This window comes from Erinaceus europaeus, chromosome 16, assembly GCF_950295315.1.
Source record: "Erinaceus europaeus chromosome 16, mEriEur2.1, whole genome shotgun sequence".
NCBI classification, from domain to species: Eukaryota; Metazoa; Chordata; class Mammalia; order Eulipotyphla; family Erinaceidae; genus Erinaceus; species Erinaceus europaeus.
In genome coordinates, this window is record NC_080177.1 from 49,079,751 (window position 1) to 49,107,093 (window position 27,343).

Here is a 27,343-nt window from a genome sequence, read left to right on the forward strand (position 1 = left end):
ACCAGGAGTGACGTGTCAGGACAGGATTGGTTGGGAGAGGCACTTGAGAATATCTCGGGAAGTGGCAAAACCTGAGGGCAAAGACTGCATCTGCATAATTCCCCAACAGGGTATGGGAGCCAGGAGTATTGGGTTTAATGCATTTGTGACCTAGTGCATAGGCAGATGCCAATATGATAGAGGGCTCGAACCCTAACCCTAACCCCATATTTGATGGGGTACCAGTACTTAGATTTGAGTGAGACTGGATGAATATGATTACAAGTGAGCATGGATTGGGGAATGTTCATTTGAGCATATATGGATGGATTAGCAGAGGACAGAAGCTGTCCTCAACTTTTGTTCTTCTCTTTGTTCTGACATTTCCTGGTAACAGTAACGTTGATAGAAAAGACCTGCCACCGGTTGACATCATGACAGAGCTGGTCTTTCTCCATGGTTCCACAGGGATGTCATGTCACATGAGCAGACTGTCATTGCCGCTCATGCTTCAACTGTTGTGTGTCTAGGACTTGAGACTTGGGACTTTTATGATGGAAAAAGACACTGAGTATTTCTATTACATCAAATCTAACTCCCCCCACCAACACTCATGATAGAGTCCTATTTACAGTAAAATTATGGATCCCCAAACTAACCTTGAATGTAATAAATGAAATAGCTCACCAGAGGGGGTTCTTCAACACCACCCCCCTTTTAACTTTTAAAAGTCTGCCATTTTCTTTCTGATAGAAGATGAGAGACTGAGAGAAAGAGGAAAGACACTTGCAGCGCTGCTATACTGCTTTTGAAGCTTCTCTCCTGCAGTTGGGGACCGGAAGCTTGACTCTGGGTCCTCATGATAGTAATGTGTGATTTCTACTAGCTGAGCAACCATCCAGCTTCATTTTTATCATTGTATCTTAGTGTAATATATTTCTAATCATGTTAATTAACTCTAGTTGTTGGTGGTGCTGGGCATTGTACCTGGGACCTCTCACATGCATATCCTTTGTGCAACTGCTGGGATTGCTTCGCACTTTCCCAGGGCCTCACCTTCATGACTAATCACCTTCTCCACCCCCAAAGGCCTCGCCTTCAAATACCAAAACATTAGGGTTGAGGCTTCAACACCTGACTTTTGGGGGAGAGAAATATTCTGTCTGTTGCACAGCTAATGGATGGTATATTCCCTGAGTACCTCCACAGGAGCAAGGAGTCCTAACATTTACTAGAAGCTGAGGGAGAATGCCTTGAAACCCCACTGGTGGGTTGTGAATGTTTGCTATTACTAAAAGGAACAGGGTTTGGAATGGCAGTTCTACATTCAGTTTAAGGATTTGGAACAATTGCCTTGTTTGGACTTGACTGTCACTGTTCTATGTGAAGGTCTTGGCATTTTTTCTTTTTAATAAGAAGTTTCTGAATTGAACTGCAATTTTCCGGTTTATATCTAGTTCAAGTTTCTTTAAAAATATTTTCTTAGGGGATAATGATCTGAAAGACAGTTACTATCACAAGGGCACAATTTCTTATCTGCACACCACTCCCACCATCAGCTTGAGTGTTTCTTCACCATCATGCAGTGGATCTCCAGTGTCCTATCTACTTCCTCCTACCCTCCCACCCCCACCCATCCCTTGGCTTTGTTGCAACAGACTACATCCAGTCCATCTTTCACCCTGCTTTTTCTTTTTAAAATTATTTTATTTTATTTATTTGATAGACAAATTGAGAGGAGAGAGGGAGAGAAACAGAGAGACACCTGCAGCTCTGCTTTACCACTTGTGAAGCTTTCCCTTGCAGGTGGGGACCAGGGGCTTGAACCCAGGACCTTGCACACCATAATGTGTGTGCTTAACCAGGTGCACTCCTCCTGCCCCCTCACCCTGCTTTTTTCTCTTTCTTCCTTCTTACCTTCCTTCCTCCCTTCCTTCCTTTCTTTATTTCTTCCCTCACTTTTTATTTCATTTTTTGTTTCACAAGTTCCACTTGTGAGTGAGATCATTTGGTCTGAATGATCTCATTTAACATGATCCCTTCAACTTCCATCCAAAATGAGGAAAAGGAGAATTCATTATTTCTTACAACAGAGTACTGTTCTACTGTGTAGATATTATGGTATTGGGCATTGAAGCTTTGGCCTCTGGGGCCTCAGGAATGCAAATCTGGTACCATGTCTTCTTTATCCATTCATTCACTCATGACCATGGGTTGTTTCTGTATATATCCTGCATATTGGGAATAATGATGCAATGAACATGGAAGTGCAGATATGTCTGTGAGAGGTATTAATTTCAGCTTGATTGGATGCATAGCTAGAAGTTGGATTCTGGGTCAGAGGGTACTTCTGTGTATTTGTTTATTCATTTTGAGGAAGGCTCACACTGTTTTCTATAGCAACTGTACTGGTTTACATTCCCCCCAACAGTGCACCCTGATTCTCTTTTCTCCACATTCTTTCTGACTCTTGTCATCTCTCATCTTTTTCTGAGCTTCTGATGAGCTCCCAAGTTACTTTTTCATTGGCAACTGTAATTTTGACCAGATTATACATGCATACTTTGTTAGTCTTGTTGCCAGGGTTCACTGCTCTGGGTCTACTTTTTCAGTTAGATATTACAGCATCTATATTCCTCCAGTGCCATGGGAGCCAGGAACTGGAACCAGTTATGCACATGGTAAAGCAGGTTCTTTCTCCAGGTGAGCCATCTCTCCAGCCCTGTATCTGATATATTTGTTAATTTTATTTTTCCTCTTCTTTTTACTAGTGATTTACCAGAGTTTTACAAATTTCTAAGATTTCAGGGGTATGTTTTCACACCTACCCATGGTATGTGCAAGTCAAGACACCCCCTACCAAAGTTCTGTATCCTGTGTTCTAATCCACTTTTGGGGTCTCTCCTTCTCCGGCGGGTTGGTCTCCAGGGGAAAGGTATCGGGCTGGTTCTTTCTCGCTCACGACAGGGGTGACACGAAGTAAAAGACACCAGGGGACTCTTAGCGTGTCTAGAATCTGAGTGCTAGAATCCCAGAATCCTAGAGTCCGTTTATTATCGAAGTGGACATGAGTTAAATAGAAAAGCAATGAAGTTAATTATTGTTGAAATATGACAGAAATTACAGGTTTCTTAACAGTCAGCATGCCCCTAAGGTAGGGGGTTGGTATGACAGGAATTGATGAGATAAAAGACAGTTATTCTCCATAACGCAAGCAACTTAATTATCCAAAGGTATCTGAGAGAAGCATAGGGGTTAAACCCGTAGGGTGAGACAGAAAGAAGATGAATATCAAAAGCCATATAGTTTGGAATTTCTCTTGTCTGGGGTCTGAGGTGTGTGATGAAGTGTGTGATAAGGTGTGTTCTTCTGTGATCAGAAGGTGACTTTGAATAAGTGAATCTGCGGCCATGTGGCCTGTGATTAATGGAGGGAAGTACTGGGGTATCTGTGGGCCTGAGAGTCAAGAAGGAAAGAACCAAGTCTGAATTTCCCCCCTTATGCTCACCTCGGTTGAGAGACTTCCCAAGAGGTTATCTTCTCAGACCTCCATCCAAAGATGGGGGTGGTTCTCCCTAAGCTCTATCAGGCTTACACATGTTACCAACAATCCACCACCAACACTGTAATTCTCTCTAAGTCTAAGGAACAGTTTGGTTACCATTGTTTTTGTTTTTGTTTTAAATTAAATTTATTTATAAAATAAAAAATAGAAAGTATCAACAAAACCATAGAATAAGAGGGGTGAAATTCCACACATTTCCCACTACCAGAATTCTATATCCCATCCCCTCCATTGGAAGCTTTCCTATTTATCTATCTGGGAGCATGGATCTAGAGGTACAGAGGATGAGAGGTCTAGTTCCTGTAATTCCTTCTCTGATGGACATGGGCATTGAAAGTTTGATACATACTCCCAGCCTGTCCCTATCTTCCATACAGGGGCAGGGCTCTGAAGAGGTGGGGTTCCAGGGTACATTGGTGAGGTCGTCTGTCTGGGGGAGTCAGGTTGGCATCATGGTAGCTTCTGCAACTTGGTGTTTGGAACATGTATTCCTTTGCTACCGCCTTTCTTGTGGGACTCGGTTCAGTAGTTCTTGTAAGGTGGGGTTGATTGTGGCAAATTCCTCCAGTTCTTGAGTATTTGAGAAAACTTTTATTTCCCCCTCATATTTGAAGGATAATTTTACAGGCTACAATACTCATGGCTGCAATTCCCTCTCCTTTAGAACTTTAAATATTATTCCACTCTCTCCTTGCCTCTAGAGTTTGTAAAGAGAAATCTGATTGAAAGTGTTACAGCTCTGCCTTTGTATGTAACTTCTTTCCTTTCCCTAGCAGCCAGCAGTTTTTTTTCCTTGTCGTTGACTTTTGATAGTTTTACAGTAATGTACCTTGGCTTTGGTCTCTTTGTATTTATAAATATGGGAGATTGTTCTGCCTCTTGAATGAGAATGTTCTGAGGGTTTCCTAAGTGAAGGAAGTTCTCAGCAAAAATTGCTCTGAAAATGGACTTTGGCCTTTGGCCTTGTCCTCCTCCTCAGATATACCTATCACTCTTATATTAAATCTTTTGATGGAGACTGCAATTTCACAGAGAGTTGCTTCAGTATTTCTGAACTATTCCTCTCCCTCATCTTTGAATTGAAAGAGTGAGCTGGCCGTATCTTCTAGATTGGAGATTATTTTTTCTGAATGTGTGGATCTACTTCCTAAGCCTTCTTACGTGGGCATGGATTGCAGTTAAGAGTGTCTTTTACTCCGTGGAGTTCTGACTGAAGTTCATCTTTCAAGTTTGAAGACTCTTAGTGAACTCTGTTATAAGTTCCTCTCTTGTGTGTTTTAATTCCATAGTAATATGCTCTTTTTAATTCTTGTTTAAATTTTTGGAGAGTCCTCATAATGAGCTCTGTGTAGTCTGTCTCTGGGAGTCTGTAAATCTGTAATTCCTTGGATTTCCTCTATTTCATTTCTGCCTGGCTGATATGGCATACTTGGCTATTAGTTCTGTTTCTCTGCTTGTGCATTTTTTGTGCTGGTTATTGATGGCCAGTAGGTGGTGCTATTGTAATCTCTAGTTTTCTCTTGTTTGTAATGATCTGTGGCACGTGGGGTGGGGTGTGGGGGGTGGTTGCTTTGGGCTGTATTGTGGTTACAAATGCCCTGTTTTATGTTGTAGCCTTGCCTTAAATTCAGAAGGCTAAAACCTCCCTGAGTAAAAGATTGAGAGGTTTTTTTAAAAAAAATGTTTTTATTTATTTATTCCCTTTTGTTGCCCTTATTGTTTTATCATTGTAGTTATTATTATCATTGTTGTTGATATCATCATTGTTGGATAGGACAGAGAGAAATAGAGAGAGGAGGGGAAAGCAGAGAAGGGGAGGGAAAGACAGACACCTCAGACCTGCTTCACAGCATGTGAAGCGACTCCCATGCAGGTGGGGAGCTGGGGGCTTGAACTGGTATCCTTATGCCAGTCCTTGCACTTTGTGCCACATGTGCTTAACTCAATGTGCTACCACCTAACTCCCAGATTGAGAGGTTTTAATCCCCTATCTCTTTTTTTTTTTCCGGCACTAGGAACAATGTTGCTTGCTGCATTTAAAGTGAAATCACCAAAATGGCGCAGTTCAGCGCCCATGCTTCCTCGAACTCTGATTTGACTTTGCTCTTCTTCTACCCATGACCACGCCCCTTTTTGCTCCAACCACATGTGAGCACCCATCTGAGGCTGCAGAACTTTCAGCTATAGATTATGACTTCAGTTGCGTCTCTTGTATTTATTTGTTGTTTTGGGAGGAGAGGCGATTTGGTCCCAGTTATTCTATGGCCATACCTCCCGGAAGTTCATTACCATTGTTTTTGCTAGTTCATTTGCTTGAGTCATATTTCACACATGAGTGAAACTATCTGGTTTTTCATCTGTTTACCTAATTCACTTAACATAGTAACCTCTGTTCCATTTTTTTTTTTTGTTCCAAATAATACAACCTCTCTCTTTTTATTACAGAGTAGTGTGTCCCATTGGAAAGTATATATCCCATCATTTGTGAAATGTCCATAAAGATAGCTGAACAACTGAGAGAAGATATCTACATAGCACACATCTGACAAGACATTGGTAGTGACAAATTATAAAGAAATCAAATAGTTAAGCAACTAAACAACAAGTAATCCTATAAAACAGTAGGCAAAAGATCTGAAGAAACTATTCTCTGAAAAAGATACTCATATTGCTCACAGACATCTGAAAAGATGTTCCAGATTACATATCATTAGGGAAATGCAAATCGAGGCTACAATGAGCTGCCATTTCATACATGTGAGAATGATCCACATCAAGAGATGACCAGTGTTGATGAGGATGTGAAGAAAAATGAACTTTGTTATACTGTTGATGGAACTATAAACTGGTGCAGCTCCTTTGGAAAATAGTATGGAGACTTCTCAAATGTAAACATATCTATATCTGTATCTGATGCTTTTAAGTGAAATCCAAAACAGTATATATTTGTAACATAGCTGGTTAGGGATTAGAATATAATCTGGGCAAGAGGGAAAAAAAAAGCTAAAAGGTCTATCTGGAATTCCCTTATAATCTTGCTTATTTTAGCAGGCACATTTCTAAAAGTTGCCTGGGTCAAATGGAGGAATCTCAAGGTCAACCAAAGATGATTTTCACTGCCTTGTATTGATTAACTTACTAGTTGACTTCGCAAGTGGATAATCTATGAAATAGACTACTCTTCAATTTATTTTGTAAAATCTTTATTTTTTATTAGTGATTTTATAATGATTAACAAGATTATAAGGTAACAGTGGTACAACTCCACACAGTTCCCACTACCAGAGTCCTGTGTCCCATCCCTCCATTGGAAGCTTCGGTATTGTTTATCTCTCTGGGAGGATGGACCAAAGAGATTTCTGAGGTGTAGATGATAGAAGGTCTGGCTTCTATTAAGTGCTTCTGTGCAGGACATGAATGTTGGCAGGTCGATCCATACCCTCAGCCTGTTTCTATCTTTCCCTAGTGTGGTAGGGCTCTGGAGAGATGAGACCTAAAGACACACTGGTGAGGTGGTCTGCCCAGGGAAGTCAGGATGGTATCATAGTAGCATCCGTGACTACGACTTGGTGGCTGAAAGGCAGTAAGATAGGAAGTAGGACAGAAGTCTGCTTGAGGTATGTTCCAAGGGGTCCAAGACTTCAGTAATTTTTACCTGAGCCTGATTAGCTGACATTTAGTCCACATACAGGTAGACTGAAAATATTGTCTGGCAGAGTGGTGTCAGAGTTCAGAAAAGGGCTAGGAAGTTTTAAGATTACCTGTTGACTGCTAGAGTCAGACAGAACATTGGACTTGATTTTTATAAACCAGTAGCTAAGAGGCTGGTCGTGACAAATAGTTGTTATTGTTCTTCTGGTTGATTGATAGCACGCCTGTAATTAATATGATTTAAGAAGGATGCTGAGGTCTTTCCCTGGTTCAAAGTGGAATGGGGCAGTGGGTGATTTCTGGTGATTGTCATGGTGAGAGAGGGAGAGTGGTGATGCATGTGCTTTCAGTTTGTTCTGGGGCCATTGGGAAACTGTTCACCAACAAGAAACCACTGCCTTGGTGGCTCCTTCCCCTAATGCTCAGTGGTGGAGCAACCTCATCATTCTCTTTTCTGGGTCAACAGGAAACACTAGACTTTTAGAATAAGAACAGCTTGAAACAAAGACAGTTTACCTTTTGCACCCCACAATGATCCTGGGTACATACTCCCAGAGAGATAAAGAATAGGGAAACTACCAAGGGATGGGATTGTATATGGAGCTCTGGGGTTGGGCATTGTGTGGAAATGTACCCCTCTTATCCTATGGTCTTGTCTGTGTTTCTGTTTTATAAGAAAAAAAAAGTGTTTTCCTGAAGGATGGTTGTCAGGTGCACTGAATGTCATTACATGGCTTTCTAGGACCCTTGGGCTTTCAGACCAAAGGAGCCTGTTCACGTACAGACAGTAGCTAGAAGGCAGTTTCATTCAGGAGTGTAGTTAAGAGACAGAATCCTTTTTTTGTTTGTTTGTTTGAAACAAAGCATATCTAAAGCAAAAGAGATGACTGGGAAGGACACCGGGTCCTTCATGTGCTAAAATATACGCTAAAAAAAAAAAAAAAAAAAAAAGCCCTGCTACTCTAAGGCTGTGTGTTGGGAAAACCATCTCGGTATCTCCGTGTATGAAACTGCAGTTGCTATGACAACCAGGCAGTGCAGCCCACTAACTCATGCTTCTAAGGAAAACAAGAGTTTATGTTTATGGATGAGAACTAAGCATCACCTTAGAGAAAAGACAGAGTATGAGTCATGCTTATAAAAGACAGCCCCTAGGGAGTAGGGCGGTAGCACAGTGGGTTAAGCACACATGGTGCGAAACACAAGGACCGGTGTAAGGATCCGAGTTGGAGCCCCCAGATCCCCATCTGTAGGGGGTTCGATTCACAGGTGGTGAAGCAGGTCTGCAGGTGTCTATGTTTCTCTCTCCCTCTCTGTTCCCTTCCTCTCTCCATTTCTCTCTGTCCTATCCAACAATAACGGTATCATTAACAATAATGATAACAACAAGGGAAACAAAAGGAAATAAAAAAATAAAAATAAATAACATCAGGTATTAAAATTAAAAATAAAAAAGACAGCCCTTCGTCTTGTACTTCTGAGGAAAGAGACCTCTTCTTCCCTCTCCCTCCTGCTTCCTGAAGATTCATTTACTTACTTATGAGAGAGAACCAGAACATCACCCTTGCACATGCTAGGGATTGAATTCAGGACCTCATGCTTGAGTATCTACAATTCTATCTACTGTGCCACCTCCTGGGCCACAAGGAAATACATTCTTTAACATACTGTGATCATCTGCCTTTTTGTTTAGGTCCTTTTTACTTCTTCCAGTTTTTATATTGTGTATTACATTGGATTTTAGTGAGAGACATAGGTAAAGGGAGACCATAACACTGCTCAGATCTGAGTTTTAGTGGTGCTGGGGACTGAACCTGGGAATTCAGAGCCTCAGGCATGAAAGTCTTTTGCATAATCATTATGCTGTCTCCTCAGCCCTTTTGTTTTCTTTCTTTTTTTTTTTTTTTTCATTTTATTAGTGATTTAACAGTGTTTTACAATTTTTTTTTTAAGATGTCAGGGGCATAACTTCTTTTTTAATATTTATTTACTGGGTAGACATGGATAGAGAGAAATTGATAGGGAAGGAGGAGATGAAGAGGCACAGGAATAGGGACAAGGAAAGAGGGCGGGGGAGAGACTTGTAGCACTGCTTCAGTGTTTGTAAAGCTATCTCCTTGCAGGTAGGAACAGGGGGCTTGAACCTGGATCTTTGCACATTGTAATATTGTAACATAAGTGCTCTAATGGTTTTGCCACCACCCAGCCCCCCAGGGGTACAATTTCACACTTGGAGATTGTAAGTCACCACACTTTCCACCAAAGTTTGAGTGCCCCACCCCCTCGTAACCACCATGATTCTCACAAAATCCATGACAGTTTAGTCGCCATTTTTTTTCAGGTTCATTTGTTTTCATCACTTATATTTGGCATATGGGGGAGACCATCCAGTAGTTGTCCTTTACCTCTTATTTCACCTAGCATAATCACCTCCAGTTCCATTTGTTGTGTTCCAAGACCACAATGAGATACCAAGTGAGAAGGGCTTGCATCAACACATCAAGAGATGACAGTTTCTGGTGAGGATATAGAGAAAAAGGAACTCTGATATTCTGTTGGTGTAAATGCTAAATGGTACAGCCTCAGTGGAAAAACACTATGCACAGTCCTCAAACATAATGGGCGATACCTTATGATCCAGCAATACCATTCCATATGTATATATCCAAAGGACATGAGAGCACTCATCCAAATGGCTGTGTACTCTGCCTCCATGTTCATATCTGCATGGTAGCTAAGAAGTGAAAGCAACCTAAATGTCCAACAACATATGACTGAATAAAGGTCCTCTAGTTAAAACATTCTAGAAATTCTAACTAAAACATTTGTGTCTGACATTAGGAAGAGAACACCTAGAGGAGAACATCAGTTTGAGGGGAAGGAAAAATTTAAGTAGACTAACTTGTTTACAATTTTTGGATTAGGAGCCCCATTTTGCTCCACCATTTAAATGCTGGAAGAAATCATGGCAATAGGGGCTTCTGGCTCAGTAGAGCTCCCTTTGTTCTGGCCTTTTCATATTTATGTTTTCTTCATGGGTTCTATTCAGAGAGTATAGCATTTGTTTTGTATTGGAAGTTCCTCACGAACAATTATTTGTATCCAAATTCAACTCTTTTTAAAAAATATTTATTGTATTTATTTATTCTTTTTTGTTGCCCTTGTTGTTTTATTGTTGTAGTTATTATTGTTGTAATTGTTGCATAGGACAGAGAGAAATGGATAGAGGAGGGGAAGACAGAGGGGGAGAGAAAGATAGACATAATCTCATAACTCATAATTTTTTAAAATCAGTGTTAAATCACTAATAAAGAGAAAAAAGAATAGTGCCAGGGGGCTAGTTGTGTCTAATCTATAGATTAGACACATATCGCCATGTATGAGGACCCATGCTTAAGCCCCTAGTTCTCACCTGTAGAGGAGAAGCTTCACAAGTGATGGAGCAGTGCTGCAGATAATTTTCCTTCTTTCTTTCCCTCTATCACTCTCTGTCTCTCACTATCTATCAAAAAGAAAGAGAGAAAGAAAGAAAGAAAAAAAGAAAGAAAGAAAGAAAGAAAAAAAGAAAGAAAAAGAGAGAGAAAGCCACTGTGGAGCCATGCAGATAAACACCAGGCCCTAGCAATAATCTTGGTGACAACAGAAAAAAAGTATAATGCCAAGAGCCATTTATAATGGAAATTGGGGCATAAAGAAGTGAACAGATTCTGCCCCCCCCTGAAGGGGGAAAGCTTTGCAAGTAGAGAAGCAGTGTTGTAGGTGTCTCTCTGTCTCTCTCCCTCTCTGTCTCCCCCTTCCTCTCAATTTCTGGCTGTCTACCTAGCAAATAACAATAATAAAAATTAAAAAAGAAATGAACAGATTATGTATTTTCTCTCATTCATCCATATTGAGTCAGTGACTTTGATTGTACCCTGAAAACCTGTAATTTGGAGGCTCACAGAGTGGATGGTTGATATCTTACAGGATGGGAAAGTCTTTCCTCTGCCTTTTGTTTTCTAATGGGAAAATAAGAGGTCACATCTCCTCATTGATCTCAGAGCTTTAAACAAGTTAATAGCATTTCATGCTGATTTTATTTGTAGTCATCAGGAAAATCAAATTGTAATTACTCAGTGTTACTTAGATCAACTAATGTTAGAGGAAAATGCAGGTACCAGAAAATGATTATTCATGAAATGCTGAATGAAGAGAACTCTCCCCTGCTTTATGTGTCACTATAATCATGAATCTTGGGCTCTTAGAACATGAGACAAAGCTGAGAAACCTTTTGTCTAGTTCTCAGCAGGGTGACTAATGAAGAAAGCCACTGGGAAAGAAATGGACTTGAAATTATTCTCCCTATGGTTTCACTCTGTTTTTATGCCCTACCGCCCCCCTCCCCATCCTCTGTTAATTACCTGTGGGAGACAGAGAGGGAGAGAAAAGACACATGTAAGCTTTGCTTTCTGAAAGGTGTTACTGCTGCAGTCCCATATGCACTTTAGCACAGGGTCAGCCTCTCAAAGTCATTACTCCGGAAAGGTCCTTGAATACTTCCTGTTGTGGGGCTAGTAAAATAGCTCAGTAGGATAGTGCACTGCTTTACCATGTGTGCAACCTAGGTTCAAATCCAGTCCCCACTAAATTGAAAGAAGCTTTGATGTTGTGGTCTAGCTCTCTCTCTCTCTCTCTCTGCCTCTATCTGGAAAAGGTCATATCAGAGTGGTGATGCCTCAGAAATGACAGACAGTAAAACAAACAAACAAACAAAAAACCAGCAAGACAAACAAACAAATCTTTCTTTCTCCCTCTCTCTCTCTCTCTCTTCCTTCCTTCCTTCCTTCCTTCCTTCCTTTCTTTCTTTCTTTCTTTCTTTCTTTCTTTCTTTCTTTCTTTCTTTCTTTCTTTCTTTCTTTCCCCTCCAGGGTTATCGCTCGAACTCAGTGCCTGCACCAAGAATCCACTGCTCCTGGATGCTATTTTTTCCCTTCTGTTGCCCTTGTTTTATTGTTGTTGTAATTGTTATTATTGTCATTGTTGTTGGATAGGACAAAGAGAAACTGAGAGGAAGGGAAGACAAAGGGGGGAAGAGACCCTCCTTGTAGGTGGGGAGCTGGGGGCTTGAACAAGGTCTTTAAGCTTTGTGCCATGTGTGCTTAGCCCACTGCACTATCGCCTGACCCCCCCCCCAAAGTTTTCTATTGTGCTTGCCTCACAAGGAAACATAGCCAAATTAAAAATCTACATAGAGTTCTCTTCAGTTCTCAAGCTCCTTCCCTATCACCAATTGTAGCATTGTTAGTTTGTTCTCTTGGCCTACCTTATGCACTACTCTTAGCGTATCTGAGAAGGGACTTTCAGTTAAAAAAATTATTTATTTATTCCCTTTTGTTGCCCTAGTTGTTTTACTGTTGTAGTTATTATTGTTGTCATTGTTGGATAGGAAAGAGAGAGATGGAGAGAGGAGGGGAAGACAGAGCGAGGGAGAGAAAGACACCTTCAGACCCGCTTCACCGCCTGTGAAGTGACAACCCTGGGAACTGGGATCATTTCACAGGTCCTTGTGCTTCGCACCAGAGTGCTTAACCTGTTGCGCTACCACCCGACACCCCCATCAGAAAAAAATTTTTTAAATATTTATTTATTTATGTATTCTCTTTGGTTGCCCTTGTTGTTTTATTGTTGTAGTTATTATTGATGTGGCCGTTGTTGGATAGGACAGAAAAATTGGGGAGAGTAGGGGAAGACAGAGAGAAAGGGAGAGAAAGATAGACACCTGCAGACCTGCTTCACCGCCTGTGAAACGATTCCCCTGCAGGTGGGGAACCGGGGACTCGAACCGGGATCCTTATGCCAGTCCTTCCGCTTTGCGCCACGTGTGCTTAACCTGCTGCGCTACTGCCAGATTCCTGGACTTTCACTTTTTTTTGTTTTGTTTATAAATAGTTTTTTTTTCTTTTATTTAAGAAAGGATTAACAAAACCATAGGGTAGGAGGGGTACAAACCCACACAATTCCCACCACCCAATCTCCATATCCCACCCCCTCCCCCGATAGTTTTCCCACTCTCTATCCCTCTGGGAGCATGGACCCAGGGTCATTGTGGGTTGTAGAAGGTGGAAGGTCTGGCTTCTGTAATTGCTTCCCCGCTGAACATGGGCGTTGACTGGTCGGTCCATACTCCCAGTCTGCCTCTCTCTTTCCCTAGTAGGGTGGGTCTCTGGGGAAGCTGAGCTCCAGGACACATTGGTGGGGTCTTCAGTCCAGGGAAGCCTGGCCGGCATCCTGATGACATCTGGAACCTGGTGACTGAAAAGAGAGTTAACATACAAAGCCAAACAAATTGTTGAGCAATCATGGACCCAAAGCTTGGAATAGTGGAGAGGAAGTGTTAGGGGGATACTCACTGCAAACTCTAGTGTACTTCTGCTTTCAGGTATATATTTTGCAGTAGTTTATGGATACGTGTGAACATATGCTCTCTCTCACAGAACCTGGTCTATATCTAGGTTTTGGGACTTTGTTAGAAAGTGAACCACCTGGGATGGAATTAGAATATACTATGAAAGGAAAGGTCTCACCCAAGTAATGAAGCTGAAGGGTTGTCATTCCACATGTGAAGTCTCTGGACACAGTCTGAAGTGAAGCATGTTGAGGTGGCAATCGTTGTGTTGGTTAGGTTGTGATCAGCAGATGCAATATTATTTGATATGGATTGGGAAAGGCATACAGGAAAGTGGGCCCTATCCAAGGGTTCCAGGACTGGGGGAAGTAGAGGCTCTATAGTGGAGATGTGAGGTTCCTGCTGTCTTAGGGTTCAAAAAGACAACCGATAGTTAATGTTATCATCACTTTATTTGGTAATTGGGTTAACGTTGAAAAGTCCTTTTGTTAGGGTTTGCTGTACAGTACCCAGTATCTTGTATATAGCTGTGCTATTGGATGCTTCTGATCTACTTGGTCTAGGCTTTAGAGAGTCCACATATCAAATACACAGCCTATATATTAAAAAAGATTCAGTTTGTGTTTTGAAAAACTTTGAGACATACAATTGATTTTCCCCCTCTCATGTTAATTAACTAGTGATTTATATGTCTACATTTTGCTAGGAGTGTACATAAACACCATTCCCACCACCAAAAGACTGTGACCCATCCCTCCCACCCACTCCCACCCCCCAATGGCCCAGGAAGCTTAATGTCTACCCCTCACCACAGGGTTTTTACTTTGGTGCCCTACTTACAATTTGGTCAGGTCCTGCTTTTAGTTTCCCTTTCAGATCTCCTTAGTCAACTTCTGTTGATGAGTGGGATCATCCCATACTCATCTTTATCTTTCTGACTTAGCTCACTTAACATAATTCCTTCTAGCTCTGTCCAAGATGGGTCAGAGAAGGTGGGTTCATTGTTCTTGATAGCTGCAAAGTATTCCATAGTGTATATATACCACAGCTTTCTCAGCCACTCATCTGTTGTTGGGCACCTGGGTTGCTTCCAGGTTTTAGCTATTATGAATTGTGCTGCTATGAACACACCTTTTTTTGGCTGGGTGTTATGGAGTCCTTGGGGTATAACCCCAGGAGAGGAATTACTGGATCATATGGAAGGTCCATGTCTAGCCTTGAGAGTTTTCCAGACTGCTCTCCAGAGGCTGTACCAATTTACATTCCCACCAGCAATGTAAAAGGGTTCCTCTGTCCCCACAACCTCTCCAGCATTTGTTGCTGCTGTCCCTTTTGATGTATGCCATTCTTACAGGAGTGAGGTGGTATCTTGATGTTGTCTTAATTTGCATTTCTCTGACAATCAGTGACCTAGAGCAGTTTTTCATATGTTTGTTAGCCTTTTGGATCTCCTCTGAAGTGAAAGTTTTGTTCATATCCTCTGCCCATTTTTGGATGGGGTCATTTGCTTTTTTGGTGCTAAGTTTGCTGAGCTCTTTATATATTTTGGTGATTAGTTTCTTGTCTGATGTCTGGCATGTGAAGATCTTCTCCCATTCTGTGAGGGGTCTCTTTGTTTGTTTAATAGTTTTTTTGGATGTGCAGAAGCTTTTCAATCTGATGTAGTCCCATTGGTTTGTTTCTGCTTTAGTCTTCCTTGCAATTGGGTTTGATTCATCAAAGATGTCTTTGAGGTGTAGGTGGGAAAGTGTTTTACCAATGTTTTCCTCTAAGTATTTGATTGTTTCTGGTCTGACATCTAGGTCTTTGATCCATTTGGAGTTGATTTTTTTTTCTGGTGAGATAAAGTGGTTCAATTTCATTCTTCTGCATGTTACAACCCAGTTTTCCCAGCACCATTTATTGAAGAGAGCCTCCTTTTTGCATTTAATCCTTTGGGCCCCTTATTAAAGATTAGATGTCCATAGGTGTGGGGATTTATTTCTGGGCTTTCAATTCTGTTCCACTGGTCTGTGTGCCTATTTTTGTTTCAGTACCATGCTGTTTTGATGATGATGGCTTTATAATATAGTTTAAGGTCTGGGAGTGTGATGCCTCCATTTCTGTTTCTTTTCCTTAAGATGGTTTTGGCAATTCTAGGTGTTTCCATGTTCCAGATAAATGATTGTAGTGTTTGTTCTATTCTCTTAAAGAAGCTTGGTAGAACTTAGAAGGTTTTTATGCCTCCATCTAGTCTGAATGACAGTCTAGCAGGATACAGTAGTCTTGGTTGAAAGTCTTTCTCATTGAGCACTCGATAGATATCTTGCCATTCTCTTCTGGCCTTTAATGTTTGTGTGGAGAAGTCTGTTGCTAATCTTACTGGTTTTCCTCTGTAGGTGACTCTTTGTTTTTCTCTTGCAGCCTTCAGGATCCCTTCTTTATCCTTATTCTTTTCCATTTTAAATATGATGTGTCTTGGTGTCTTTAAGTCTGGGTTAATTCTTTTTGGGCCCCTCTGGGCTTCTTGAACCTTTTTGTCTTTGATGTTGTCTAAACTAGAGAAGTTGTCAGCTATTATATCCTGAAGAATGCTTTCTTACCCTCCACCTTTCTTCCTCTGGTAAGCCAGTAATGCGTATATATTTCTTTTCAGGTTATCCCATAGGTCTCTGTTGTTGTTTTAAATATCTCTTAATATCTTTTTGAGATCTCTTGCTTCTTTTTTAGTTGTCTCTAATTTGTCCTTGATCTTGCTAATTCTGTCTTCAGCCTCATTTTGTATTCTCTCTCCCCTCTACTGTTTTCTGGAGTTCATCTATTTTGTTACCCTGTTCTGATACTGTTTTATCTTGTTCAGCTAGTTGTGTTCTTAGCTCAGCTATTTTAGCTTTCAGCTCTCTAATATCCTTGAGATAATTAGTGTTTACTTCCAGGGTCTTATTTGTTGTTTCTGCATTTCTGATGACAATTTTTTCAAATTCTTTACTTACTCCTTTGATTATTTCCTTTACCAGTGTTTGGATGTTGACCACATTATTTTGTGCTTCAATCTTTGGGGGGCTTTTAGCTGGACTCTTGTCCTGGTTCATTTCTCCAATATTTCTTGTTGGTTTAACCATTTTATATAGTATGTTATGAGGTCCCTCTCTCAGTACTTTTCAAATTACTGATCACTCTTACCTGGATTGACTGTGTCTAAGTAAGATAATTAAAGGGTTGATAGTTGTGGGAATTGACAGTTGTTACAATATTATTTTAATCCCTGAGTTGGAGCTCAGTGGCTTAAAAGCCTCTTTAGTTCTTTTCTTCCATGTAGGTTTTGGGAGCCTGAGTACTTTTAAACTATAAGTAGGGTTCTTAGCTTAATCACTGACTCCTGACCAAGAGGTAAAGCAAGGTGTGGCAGAGATAATCCACTGGTTATGCAATGAGACTTTCACAGCCCCACTGGGGCCTAGTTTATTCTTAACCCCTGTTCATAATTGCTTATTTTTATGTATCTAAAATATACGTCCTGTATGTCTATAATAAAACTTTGATTTGTTTAAACCCACTCCCAGCTTTGCTACAGCCAAGTCCTTTATGCACCTCAGCCAAAGTCCTTTTAATTTTAAATTACAACAAATGGTGCCCAATGTGGTGCACAGACCCAGAAATTTAGCACTCCTCCCCCACCACAGGTCCCCCTAGAACTATGTTTAGTGCTTGTGGTTTCTACTGTTTCTGAGCTGAATTGTGAATATGGTACATAGGGTCACAGCTTGAGTCTTTCTCGCTCTCCACTCCTTTTCCTGTTGGCCATGCAAGCTCACCCACCTGCATATACTAACTCTTTTATTGTTTTGTTTTGTTTTAACTAGAAATTCCAGCTGTGCTATGATGAAATTTGTTATAATATGTTGTTGTGTTAGGAAGAGTGTTTTCTGTCTGCTCCACTATGGCTCCACCTTGAAATTTCTATCTCCCTAGTCTTTTTAACATATACAGAAGTGATTTAATACTTTTGCACAGGATTACAATATAATATCTATCTAAATTAGAGACTTTTATTCATTTTTCAAATCTGTGTTTTTGTATTTTCTAACCTGGACTCTCTTTGCTTTTTGTCTGCTTTTAATTTTATTTTTAATTATTATTATTATTTTCATATCTGCTTAGGAAACTTCATGGTGTTATGGTCTACTTGCTGCACAACTGTGTTCAAATCAGTCACCAACAGGTTCATCAAGAACCTTGCCTGCTCCGGGATCTGTGCCAGCCTGGTCTGTGTGCCCTTCGACATAATCCTTAGCGCCAATCCTCACTGCTGCTGGTGGATCTACACCATGCTCTTCTGCAAAATCATCAAGTTCTTGCACAAAGTCTTCTGCTCCGTGACCATCCTCAGCTTCCCTGCAATTGCCTTGGACAGGTAAGATCAGGTAGCTTAGGGCTTGCCTTTTTTAATCTCCTTCTTTTATAAGATGATTTATTAATGTAAGAGAGAGAGAGAGAGAGAACCAGAACCAGAGTGTCACCTGGCATGTGTGGTACTAAGGATCAAACTCAGGACCTCATCCTTGCCAGCCCAATATTTTATCCATTGTGTCACCTTCCAGGCCACAATTTGACTTTTTTTTTTTTAATGTATTGAACAATATGTAGCATGAAACCAATGGTGAATCGTCGATGCTCCATGCATTGCTTTTCAGTGTGCTTGGACCCAACAGTGAATGGCTGAAATGGATGCATCACAGAAGACAAGTTGATTTGGTAACACTATGGAAAAAGACCATTGAGGAATGATATAGCATTGGGGGTTTCATCATGGGGATGCTGGGTCAGAGATTTCTGATTACAGTGTGACTTTAGCTTGACTTGAATTGATGACATTTGCATTGCAGTTTGCAGTAGATTGCTCAGCTGGTACTAACTCTGCGTTTAGTTTTTTGACACAGGCTGAAAACATTTCTGGTAGAACAAAAGAAGAAATCCATGATTCTATAAAAATGAATAGACAATCTAGTTTAACTTGACCAAAGAACACCAGAACTGCTTTGGAGGATGCCAAGAATTAACTTAAAAATTAGTTAAAATGGGCTGATGAAATAGCTCACTGGATAGTGTGCTACTTTGCCATGTATACAGCCCAGGTTCAAGCCCAGATCAATATCTCATTGAAGAAAGCTTCAATGCTGTGTTTTTCACTCTCTATCTCTCTGTCTTTATTTTAAAGAAAATTAATCAAAACACTTGTGAACAATTGGTACATGGCTTAAAACTGGCTGTAAATAGCAGCCTATTGGCATTTCTGTGAGTTCACCCCTATGTTTATATAGAAGTGTGGCTAACCTGTGTATCAACACATCTGTGTAAGCATTGCTGAATGTTGCACAGGTACATAACTAGTCTGATCATGATGCTAATGATGCACCTCTCTATCTTACAAAAAACAACAAGAAGCAGATCACCAGGATTGATAATTGCCCACATTAATTAAAAATAGACATACTTAAGTTAGGAAATAGAAATTTTTTATTCCAAAACTGTACATTCACTTATAAGCCCCAGGTCTCTGAACCCCCAACTCAGAAGACCTCTCTGTCTCTATGCTATATTTTATTTATTTATTTGGCAGAGACAAAGATAATTTATACCAAAGAGTGGAAAAGAAGGAGAGATAAAGAGAGACATCTACAGCACTGCTTCACCACTTATGAACCTTTCTTTTTGCATATGGGGACCAGTTTTGAACCTGGTCCTTGCACATGGTAACATATACACTCAAGCAGGTGCCCACCATCAAGTCTCCAGTATATTTCCTTTAATAAACTTTGCTTTCTTCCCAATCCTTGACTTTGTAAATCTTTTCAAAGACCTAGAACACAGAGCCATTGACAATTCATCCATGACAGAGGCTTTAATCGTAATGTTCTTTTCCTATCCCCTTTAAGTTCATCCTAACTGGAAATGGATCTGATTACCACATATGATTTGATCAGATGTTATCAAAAGTCCAGTGTAGGTAACTCAGCTATCACTGTGGCTTCCTGCCTTTCGTCTTTGTTGGTAGTATGTCATGTGTACAGCTGATTTCATCTTCTCCATATGAGTACAATTATTCACTTATATGGAACATAAAGAAGCAAAATGAGAGTCAGGCCGTAGTGCAGTGTATTAAGCACAAGTGGAGTACAATGCAAGGACTGGTATGAGGATCACCTGCAGGGGAGTCACTTCACAAGCGGTGAAGCAGGTCTACAAGTGTCTATCTTGTGTGTGTGTGTGTGTGTTTGTATTTGGTTTTTTTTATAACTTTTTTCTTCCTTTTAAAAAATATTTATTTATCCCCCCCTTTTTTTGCTCTTGTTGTTTTATTGCTGTTGCTATTATTGCTGTTGTTATTGCTGTTGTTGTTGGATAGGACAGAGAGAAATGGAGAGAGGAGGGGAAGACAGAGATGGGGAGAAAAAGGTAGACACCTGCGGGAGTCGGGCTGTAGCGCAGCGGGTTAAGCGCAGGTGGTGCAAAGCACAAGGACCGGCATAAGGATCCCGGTTCGAACCCCGGCTCCCCACCTGCAGGGGAGTCGCTTCACAGGCGGTGAAGCAGGTCTGCAGGTGTCTATCTTTCTCTCCTTCTCTCTGTCTTCCCCTCCTCTCTCCATTTCTCTCTGTCCTATCCAACAACGACAACAACAATAATAACTACAACAATAAAACAACAAGGGCAACAAAAGGGAATAAATAAATATTAAAAAAAAGATTAAAAAAAAAAGAAAAAGAAAAAAATTATTAAAAAAAAAAAGATAGACACCTGCAGACCTGCTTCACTGCTTGTGAAGCGACTCCCCTGTAGGTAGGGAGCTGGGTCCTCGAACTGGGATTCATATGCTGGTCCTTGCACTGTGCGCCATGTGTGCTTAACCCAATGCATTACTGCCCGATTCCTTGCAGGTGTCTTTCTCTCCCCCTCTCACTCTTTATCTCCTCTCTCTCCATTTCTCTGTCCTATCCAACAATGACAAGAATAATAACTACAACAATAAAGCAACTAGGGTAACAAAAGGGAATAAATAAATATTTTTTTAAAAAAGGGAGCAAAACAAGCAAGTGAATAAAAACAGCATATTCTGGGAGTTGGTGCGGTAGAGCAGCAGGTTAAGTGCACGTGGTGCAAAGCGCAAGGACCAGTGTAAGGGTACGGGTTCGAGCCCCAGCTCCTCACCTGTAGGGGAGTCACTTCACAGGCGATGAAGCAGGTCTGCAGGTGTCTGTCTTTCTTTCTCCCTCTCTATCTTCCCCTTCTCTCTCCATTTCTCTTTGTCCTATCTAACAACGACGACATCAATAACAACAACAACAATAACAACAATAATAACTACAACAACAATAAAAAAACAAGGGCAACAAAAGGGAAAATAAATAAATTAATTAATTAATTAATTAAACCCCAACATATTCTTAGATTATAAAACAGAGTAGTGGTGACCAGAGAGAAGATGGCCTGGGAGGCAGGGAAACTGGGTAAAGGGATTGAGTCACTGTTATTGTGCTGGATGGAAGCTAGATTTTTCTGTGGCAGTCGTACACAGATATGAAATCATAGCACTATACAGCTGAGATATATGCAATATCATAAACTAATGTTACTTTGATAATAATTAAAATAAAAATTATTTTAGGGGCAAGGGAGGTGTCTTGTAGTAGAGCACATATTTTGCATGTGTGAGACTTGCCAAAAGACAGGAAAGAGGCATCTCAGGCAGTTACTCGGTGATAGAGCATAGGACTTGCATGCATGAGGTCCTGAGTTGAATCCCTGGAACCACTTATGTCTGAGAGATTCTCTTGTTCTTTCTCCCTTTTTCAAGAAATTTGAATAAATATATCATGTAGAAAAGACAAAAGTAAGTAGAACATCAGAAATGGCAGTGAAGTACTCTAGTTTTTCTCTCATATTAAAAAAGAGAGATCTGTGTACACTTACGTTCACAGCAGCACAATTTGTAATAGCCCAAACTTGGAAGCAACCCAGGTGTCCAATGACAGTTAAGTGGCTAAGAAAGCTGTGGTCTATACACACAGTGGACTACTTAATAATGAATTCATCTTCTTCACCTCACCTTGGATGGAGCTTGAAGGAATCATATTGAGTGAGATAAGGTGGAAGGTCCATCTTCTGTAATTGCTTCCCCGCTGAACATGGGCGTTGATAGGTCAATCCATACTCCCAGCCTGTCTCTCTCTTTCCCTGGTGGGGTAGGGCTCTGGGAAAGTGGGGCTTCAGGACACATTGGTGGGGTCGTCCGCCCAGGGAGGTCTGGTTGACATCATGGTAACATCTGGAACCTGGTGACTGAAAAAGAGTTAACATATAAAGCCAAACAAATTGTTGACTAATCATGAACCTAAAGGCTGGGATATTACAGATGAAGATTTGGGGTCTCTGTCACCACCTGTGAAGAGACTCGCCTACAGGTGGGGAGCCGGGGGCTTGAACTGGGATGGTCCTTGTGCTTTGTGCCACCTGCGCTTAACCTGCTGCACTACCACCCGACTCCCCAGATAGATAGGGTTTACAGTTAATGGTATTTATATACTTTACCCATATTTAGGAGCTACTCTCTTCCCGGATCCAGCTTTCTGGTCTTTTTCCCAACTTCGACACAGTTTTCCAGATAATACTTTTAGCGCACCTGTGTGTTAGCTGTTGGGCCCTGGCAAAAATTAGTGAAGTCACAGGCCCATTGGAATACATACACATTTCCTAGCTTCTTCCAACATGGAGAACCCCAATCTCATCTGCTATACTCTTACCTTTAGGTCCATGCATTATGATGCTCTCTCCCAGTAGACAGTGTCCAAGCTGAGTCAGGTAGAAAAAGGTCTCCTCTGGCATTAGTGGAAAGAGCTCATGTGAAGTGAGATGCATTACTGTATGGCCAATCTCATGAGTTTATGAGAAAATTCAGAACAAAGTATAAAAGGAAGAAATTCACCAACAAGAGAGTAGCAGGCGGTGGTCGTTTTAGTGCAGTGAGTTAAGTGCACAGGGCACAAAGTACAAGGACCAGGTCAAGGATCCTGGTTCCAGCCCCCAGATCCCCACCTGCAGGAGGTCGCTTCACAAGCAGTGAAGCAGGTCTGCAGGTGTCTATCATTCTCTTTCCCCTCTGTCTTCCCTCTTCTTTTGATTTCTCTCTGTCCTAACCAACAATGATGTCATTGGCAATAATAACAATAACAGCAACAAGGGCAACAAAATGGGAAAAAATGGCCTCCAGGAGCAGTGAATTCATAGTGCAGGCACCTAGCCCCAGCAAGAACCCTGGAGGCAAAATTAAAAAAAAAAAAAAAGCAGGCAAGAGGCAGAGGCCAGCTGCAAATACACTGACCAGAGAAGTAAAGTGACAGAAGGCAGAGAATAGCCAGCTCTCTCAAGAGTTATCTAAGAAGACAAACTTGGCATTTATATAGGAAATCTTACATATAGTGGGGCTGGGGATGAACCTGAGACCTTTGGTACCTCTGCATTAAAGTCTTTTTTCATAACCATTATACTATCACCCCAGCTCTTATATTGGAGTGTGTGTGTGTGTGTGTGTGTGTGTGTGTGTGTGTGTGTGAGAGAGAGAGAGAGGGAGAGATATTTACCAGAGGACTGCTTAGCTCTAGTTTATGGTTGTTGGTACAGGGGATTGAATCTGGGACCTCAGAGCCTCAGGCATAAGAGTCTGTTTGCATAACCATTACACTATAACTCCTGACCCAATGGAATTCTTTTTTTTTTTTTTTTAACCAGAGCAGATGCCAGTACTGTGAATCCAATGCTTCTAGAGGCCACTTTTCCTATTTTGTTGCCCTTGTTGTGGTTTTTATTGTTATTGTTGTTATAGCTGTTGTTGTTGTTGGATAGGACAGAGAGAAATCAAGAGAGGAGGGGAAGACAGAGAGGAGGAGAGAAAGATAGACACCTGCAGACCTGTTTCACTACTTGTGAAGCAACCCCTCCCTGCAGGTGGGGAGCCTGGGGCTTGAACTGGGATCCTTACACTGGCCCTTGCACATCGTGCCATGTCCGTTTAACCCACTATGCTACCACCCACCCCCCAATGGAGACATCCCTTGTATTGTAGGCATTTGGGGGAATTTGATCCTGGTGGTGATAATTTAGGTATCCAACTATAACTTTCTCTGAGTGTCTGTGATTGCTTGTCTTTCCGATTGAGAGTTGGGAAAGTCCCATCAAGACAGAATTTTCCTGTGTCCATGTGGACAGTTGCTTTTCCTCACCTAGTGATGCCTCACCTGGTGCAGCAGATTCTCAAGACTCAAGGTGTTGCTTCCTCTTTCCCAGTCACCCCCTTCCTTAGGTAAAATGGAAGATTTGACTTTGTTCCCCCCACTCTCCTACTTTTTGTGTGTGCTTAATAGTGGTTTACAGAATTGTAAGATTATAGGGTATAGTTCTATACATCAGCCACCTCCAAAGCTCTGTGCCCCCACCCTCCTAGGGATAACAACTGTAGTTCTCATAAAGTCTTAGAGATAGTTTGTCTCTCTGGTTTTTTTTCTTTTGCAAGTTCATATGCATTAGTTCTCTAAATTTCACATATGATTGAAACTATCTTGTAGTTGTTTTTCATCTCTTTACTTATTTCACTAAGCATAGTCATCTCCAAATCCATTCATTTTGTCCCAGAGGACATGGTATCGTTTTTGTTTTTTTTTTTTTTTTGGTAAAGCAGTATTCCATGTAGTATATTTCCAATAACTCCTTTAGCCAGTCATCTGTTAATGGGCATTTAGGCTGCTTCCATTCTTTGGCTACTGTGATTAATGAAGCTGTGAACCTAGGAGTGCATATGTCTCTTTGAATTAGTATTTGCAGGGTAAATGCCTAAGTTTTTTAAAAAGAATTTGTTTGTTTGTGAGACAGAGAAAAAGAGCACCACTCTGACCGTTGTAAGCACTGCCAGGTATTGAACTCTAGATCTTATCCCGGAGAGTCCAGATTTCCATCAGCTTTGCCACATCTTGGATCCCCACTTTCCTGCTTTTGGTGACATCGATTCCCCTGACATCAAGGATAGCTTTTTCTGGGAAATGAATGTTGCTTATGTCTTGGCAGGTACTACTCTGTCCTCTACCCACTGGAGAGGAAGCTATCTGATGCCAAGTCCCGGGAACTGGTGATGTACATCTGGCTCCACGCAGTGGTGGCCAGCATCCCGGTGTTTGCCGTGACCAACATGACTGACATCTATGCCATGTCCACCTGCAATGAGGTCTGGAGCAACTCCCTGGGCCACCTGGTCTATGTCCTGGTCTACAACATCACTACGCTCATCGTGCCTGTGGCCATCGTCTTCCTCTTCCTAATCCTCATCCGCAGGGCCCTGAGTGCCAGCCAGAAGAAGAAGGTCATCATCGCAGCACTGCGCACCCCACAGAACACCATCTCCATCCCCTATGCCTCCCAGCGGGAGGCCGAGCTGCACGCCATGCTGCTGTCCATGGTGACTGTCTTCATCCTGTGCAGTGTGCCCTATGCCACCCTGGTGATCTACCAGACTGTGCTCAATGTCTCAGACACTTCCATCTTCTTGCTGCTCACTGCCATTTGGCTGCCCAAAGTCTCCCTGCTGGCCAATCCTGTGCTCTTCCTCACCGTAAACAAATCTGTCCGCAAGTGCTTGGTGGGGACCTTGGTGCAGCTCCATCACCGCTATAGCCGCCGCAACGTGGTGAGCATCGGGCACGGCCTTGCTGATGCCAGCCTGGAGCCCAGCGCCCGCTCAGGCAGCCAGCTCCTAGAGATGTTCCACATTGGACAGCAGCAGATCTTCAAGCCTACAGATGATGAAGAGGAGAGTGATGCCAAGGACCTGGGCTCCACCGACCTCCGGCCTAAGGGGATCTTGCCTCTCTGCCTGCAGAGCCCACCGGGCACAGTGGACTCTGACTCTCAGCTTGCACTGTCCACCCCTGGGGAAGCAGAGGCATTCCCTGACAGGTATTCCATGCACTTTGGCTTTGGGCCTTTTGAGCTGCCACCTCAGTGGCTCTCTGAGACCCGGAATAGTAAGAAGCGGCTGCTGCCCCCCTTGGGGAACACCCCAGAAGAGTTGATCCAGACAAAGATGCCCAGGTCAGGCAGGGTGGAACGGAAGATGAGCAGAAACAACAAAGTCAGCATCTTTCCAAAGGTGGATTCCTAACAAGGATCATAGATCCCTGGAAGCTGCAAAGAGCTTCTGTATTTCTGCCTGTCACCCTTCTCTTTACCTCCCCCCCCACCAACACACACGCATTTTAACTCTGTGACTTGTATAATTTCATTGCAGCCCAATGTGAGTTGACTCCTCCTGGATGGGCCAAGAGTTTTGAATGAAAGGAAGACCTATGTAAAGTCTAATATCCTGCAGCCAGGTGGTGGTGCACACATGTTACCATGCTCAAGGACCTGGGTTCAAGACTCCAATATCCACCTGCAGGGGCCAACCTCATAAGTGCTGGAGCAGTACTGCATGTGTCTCTGCCCTTTTTCTGTCTCTCTCCTTCTCTGTCTCTTGCCATCTATAATAATCACATGTCCTCTTTATCAAGGGAGTACATATTTATATTTCAGTGACCCATGTGCTTAGTAAAGTCCATATTTTTCTCTGTGAAAAGAAAGCTGGACAGGGTGGAATAGGCCAGGTTCTCTCTGCAGTTACTGGGGCCCCTCAGTTCCTCGAGCCTAGCAGAGAATACATGGACAGGAAGGAGTGAGTGAGCTCAAAGTGAGAAGGGACACTCCAAGGGAAGTCCAAGAACCTTATGAAGTAGTGGTATGGCCACTAAGAGAATGTCATATGATGGCTTTTAATTTTTTTATTGTCTATATTTATTTATTGGATAGAGATAGCCAGAAATTGAGAGGGAATGGAGGGATAGAGAATGGGAGAGAGGTAGAAAGACACCTGCAGCCCTGCTTCACCACTTGCAAAGCTTTCCCCCTGCAGGTGGGGACCAGGGGCTTGAACCTGAGTTGAGTGCACATTATAACAAGTGCACTCAACCTAGTGTGACACCACCTGGTCCCATTTTTTTTTTTAATTTCAGCAAGACCACAGCTCAGTTCTGATTTATGACTGTGTCAGGATTGGACCTGGAACTTTGGACCCTCAGACATAAGTCATTTGCATAACCATTATGCAAGTTCCCCAATCCAATATGAACTTACATTGGAGAAACACTTGTCTTTTAAAAATTGTTTTATTTACGGAGGGAGGGAGGGAGGGAGGGAGGGAGGAGAGAGAGAGAGAGAGAGAGAGAGAGAGAGAGAGAGAGAGAGAGAACCAGAGCCTCATTCTGGCACATGAGGTGCCAGGGTCAAACTTAGTAATCATGTTTGAGAGTCCAGTGCTTTATCCACTGTGCCACCTCCAGGATTTGAGAAACACTCATTTCTTTCTGTTGATGGGGCTGAGGAAGTAGCATACCAGTTATAAAAAAAGACTTTTATGTCTGAGGCACTGAAGGTCCTAGGTTTAATCTCCTCTTCACACACCCCTACCTACCTCCCTACCAGCACCACCATAAGCCAGAGCTGGGGAAGAAAAAAAAGTCTGGTTTTTCCTTTCTTTTCTTTTCTTTTCTTTTCTTTTCTTTTCTTTTCTTTTCTTTTCCCTCCCTCTCTCCCTCCCTCCCCTCCCCTTCCTTCCTTCCTTCCTTCTTTCCTTCCTTCTTTCTTTCTTTTTACTAGAGCACTGCTCAGCTCTGGCTTATGGTAGTGCAGGGGATTGAACCTGGGAC

General features: G+C 41.9%; 1 protein-coding gene across 1 annotated transcript in view; it reads left to right on the forward strand.

The window, feature by feature from the left end:
* GPR176 (G protein-coupled receptor 176) overlaps positions 1-26,802 on the forward strand; it is a 76,261-nt gene extending 49,459 nt beyond the window's left edge. Inside the window, exons 2-3 of the mRNA XM_060175107.1 lie at positions 17,721-17,973; positions 24,675-26,802. Coding sequence (XP_060031090.1) covers positions 17,721-17,973; positions 24,675-25,764 — 1,343 coding nt within the window. The 3' untranslated portion in view covers positions 25,765-26,802. The remainder of the gene's footprint in view (positions 1-17,720; positions 17,974-24,674) is intronic.
* Positions 26,803-27,343: the final 541 nt, after the last annotated feature.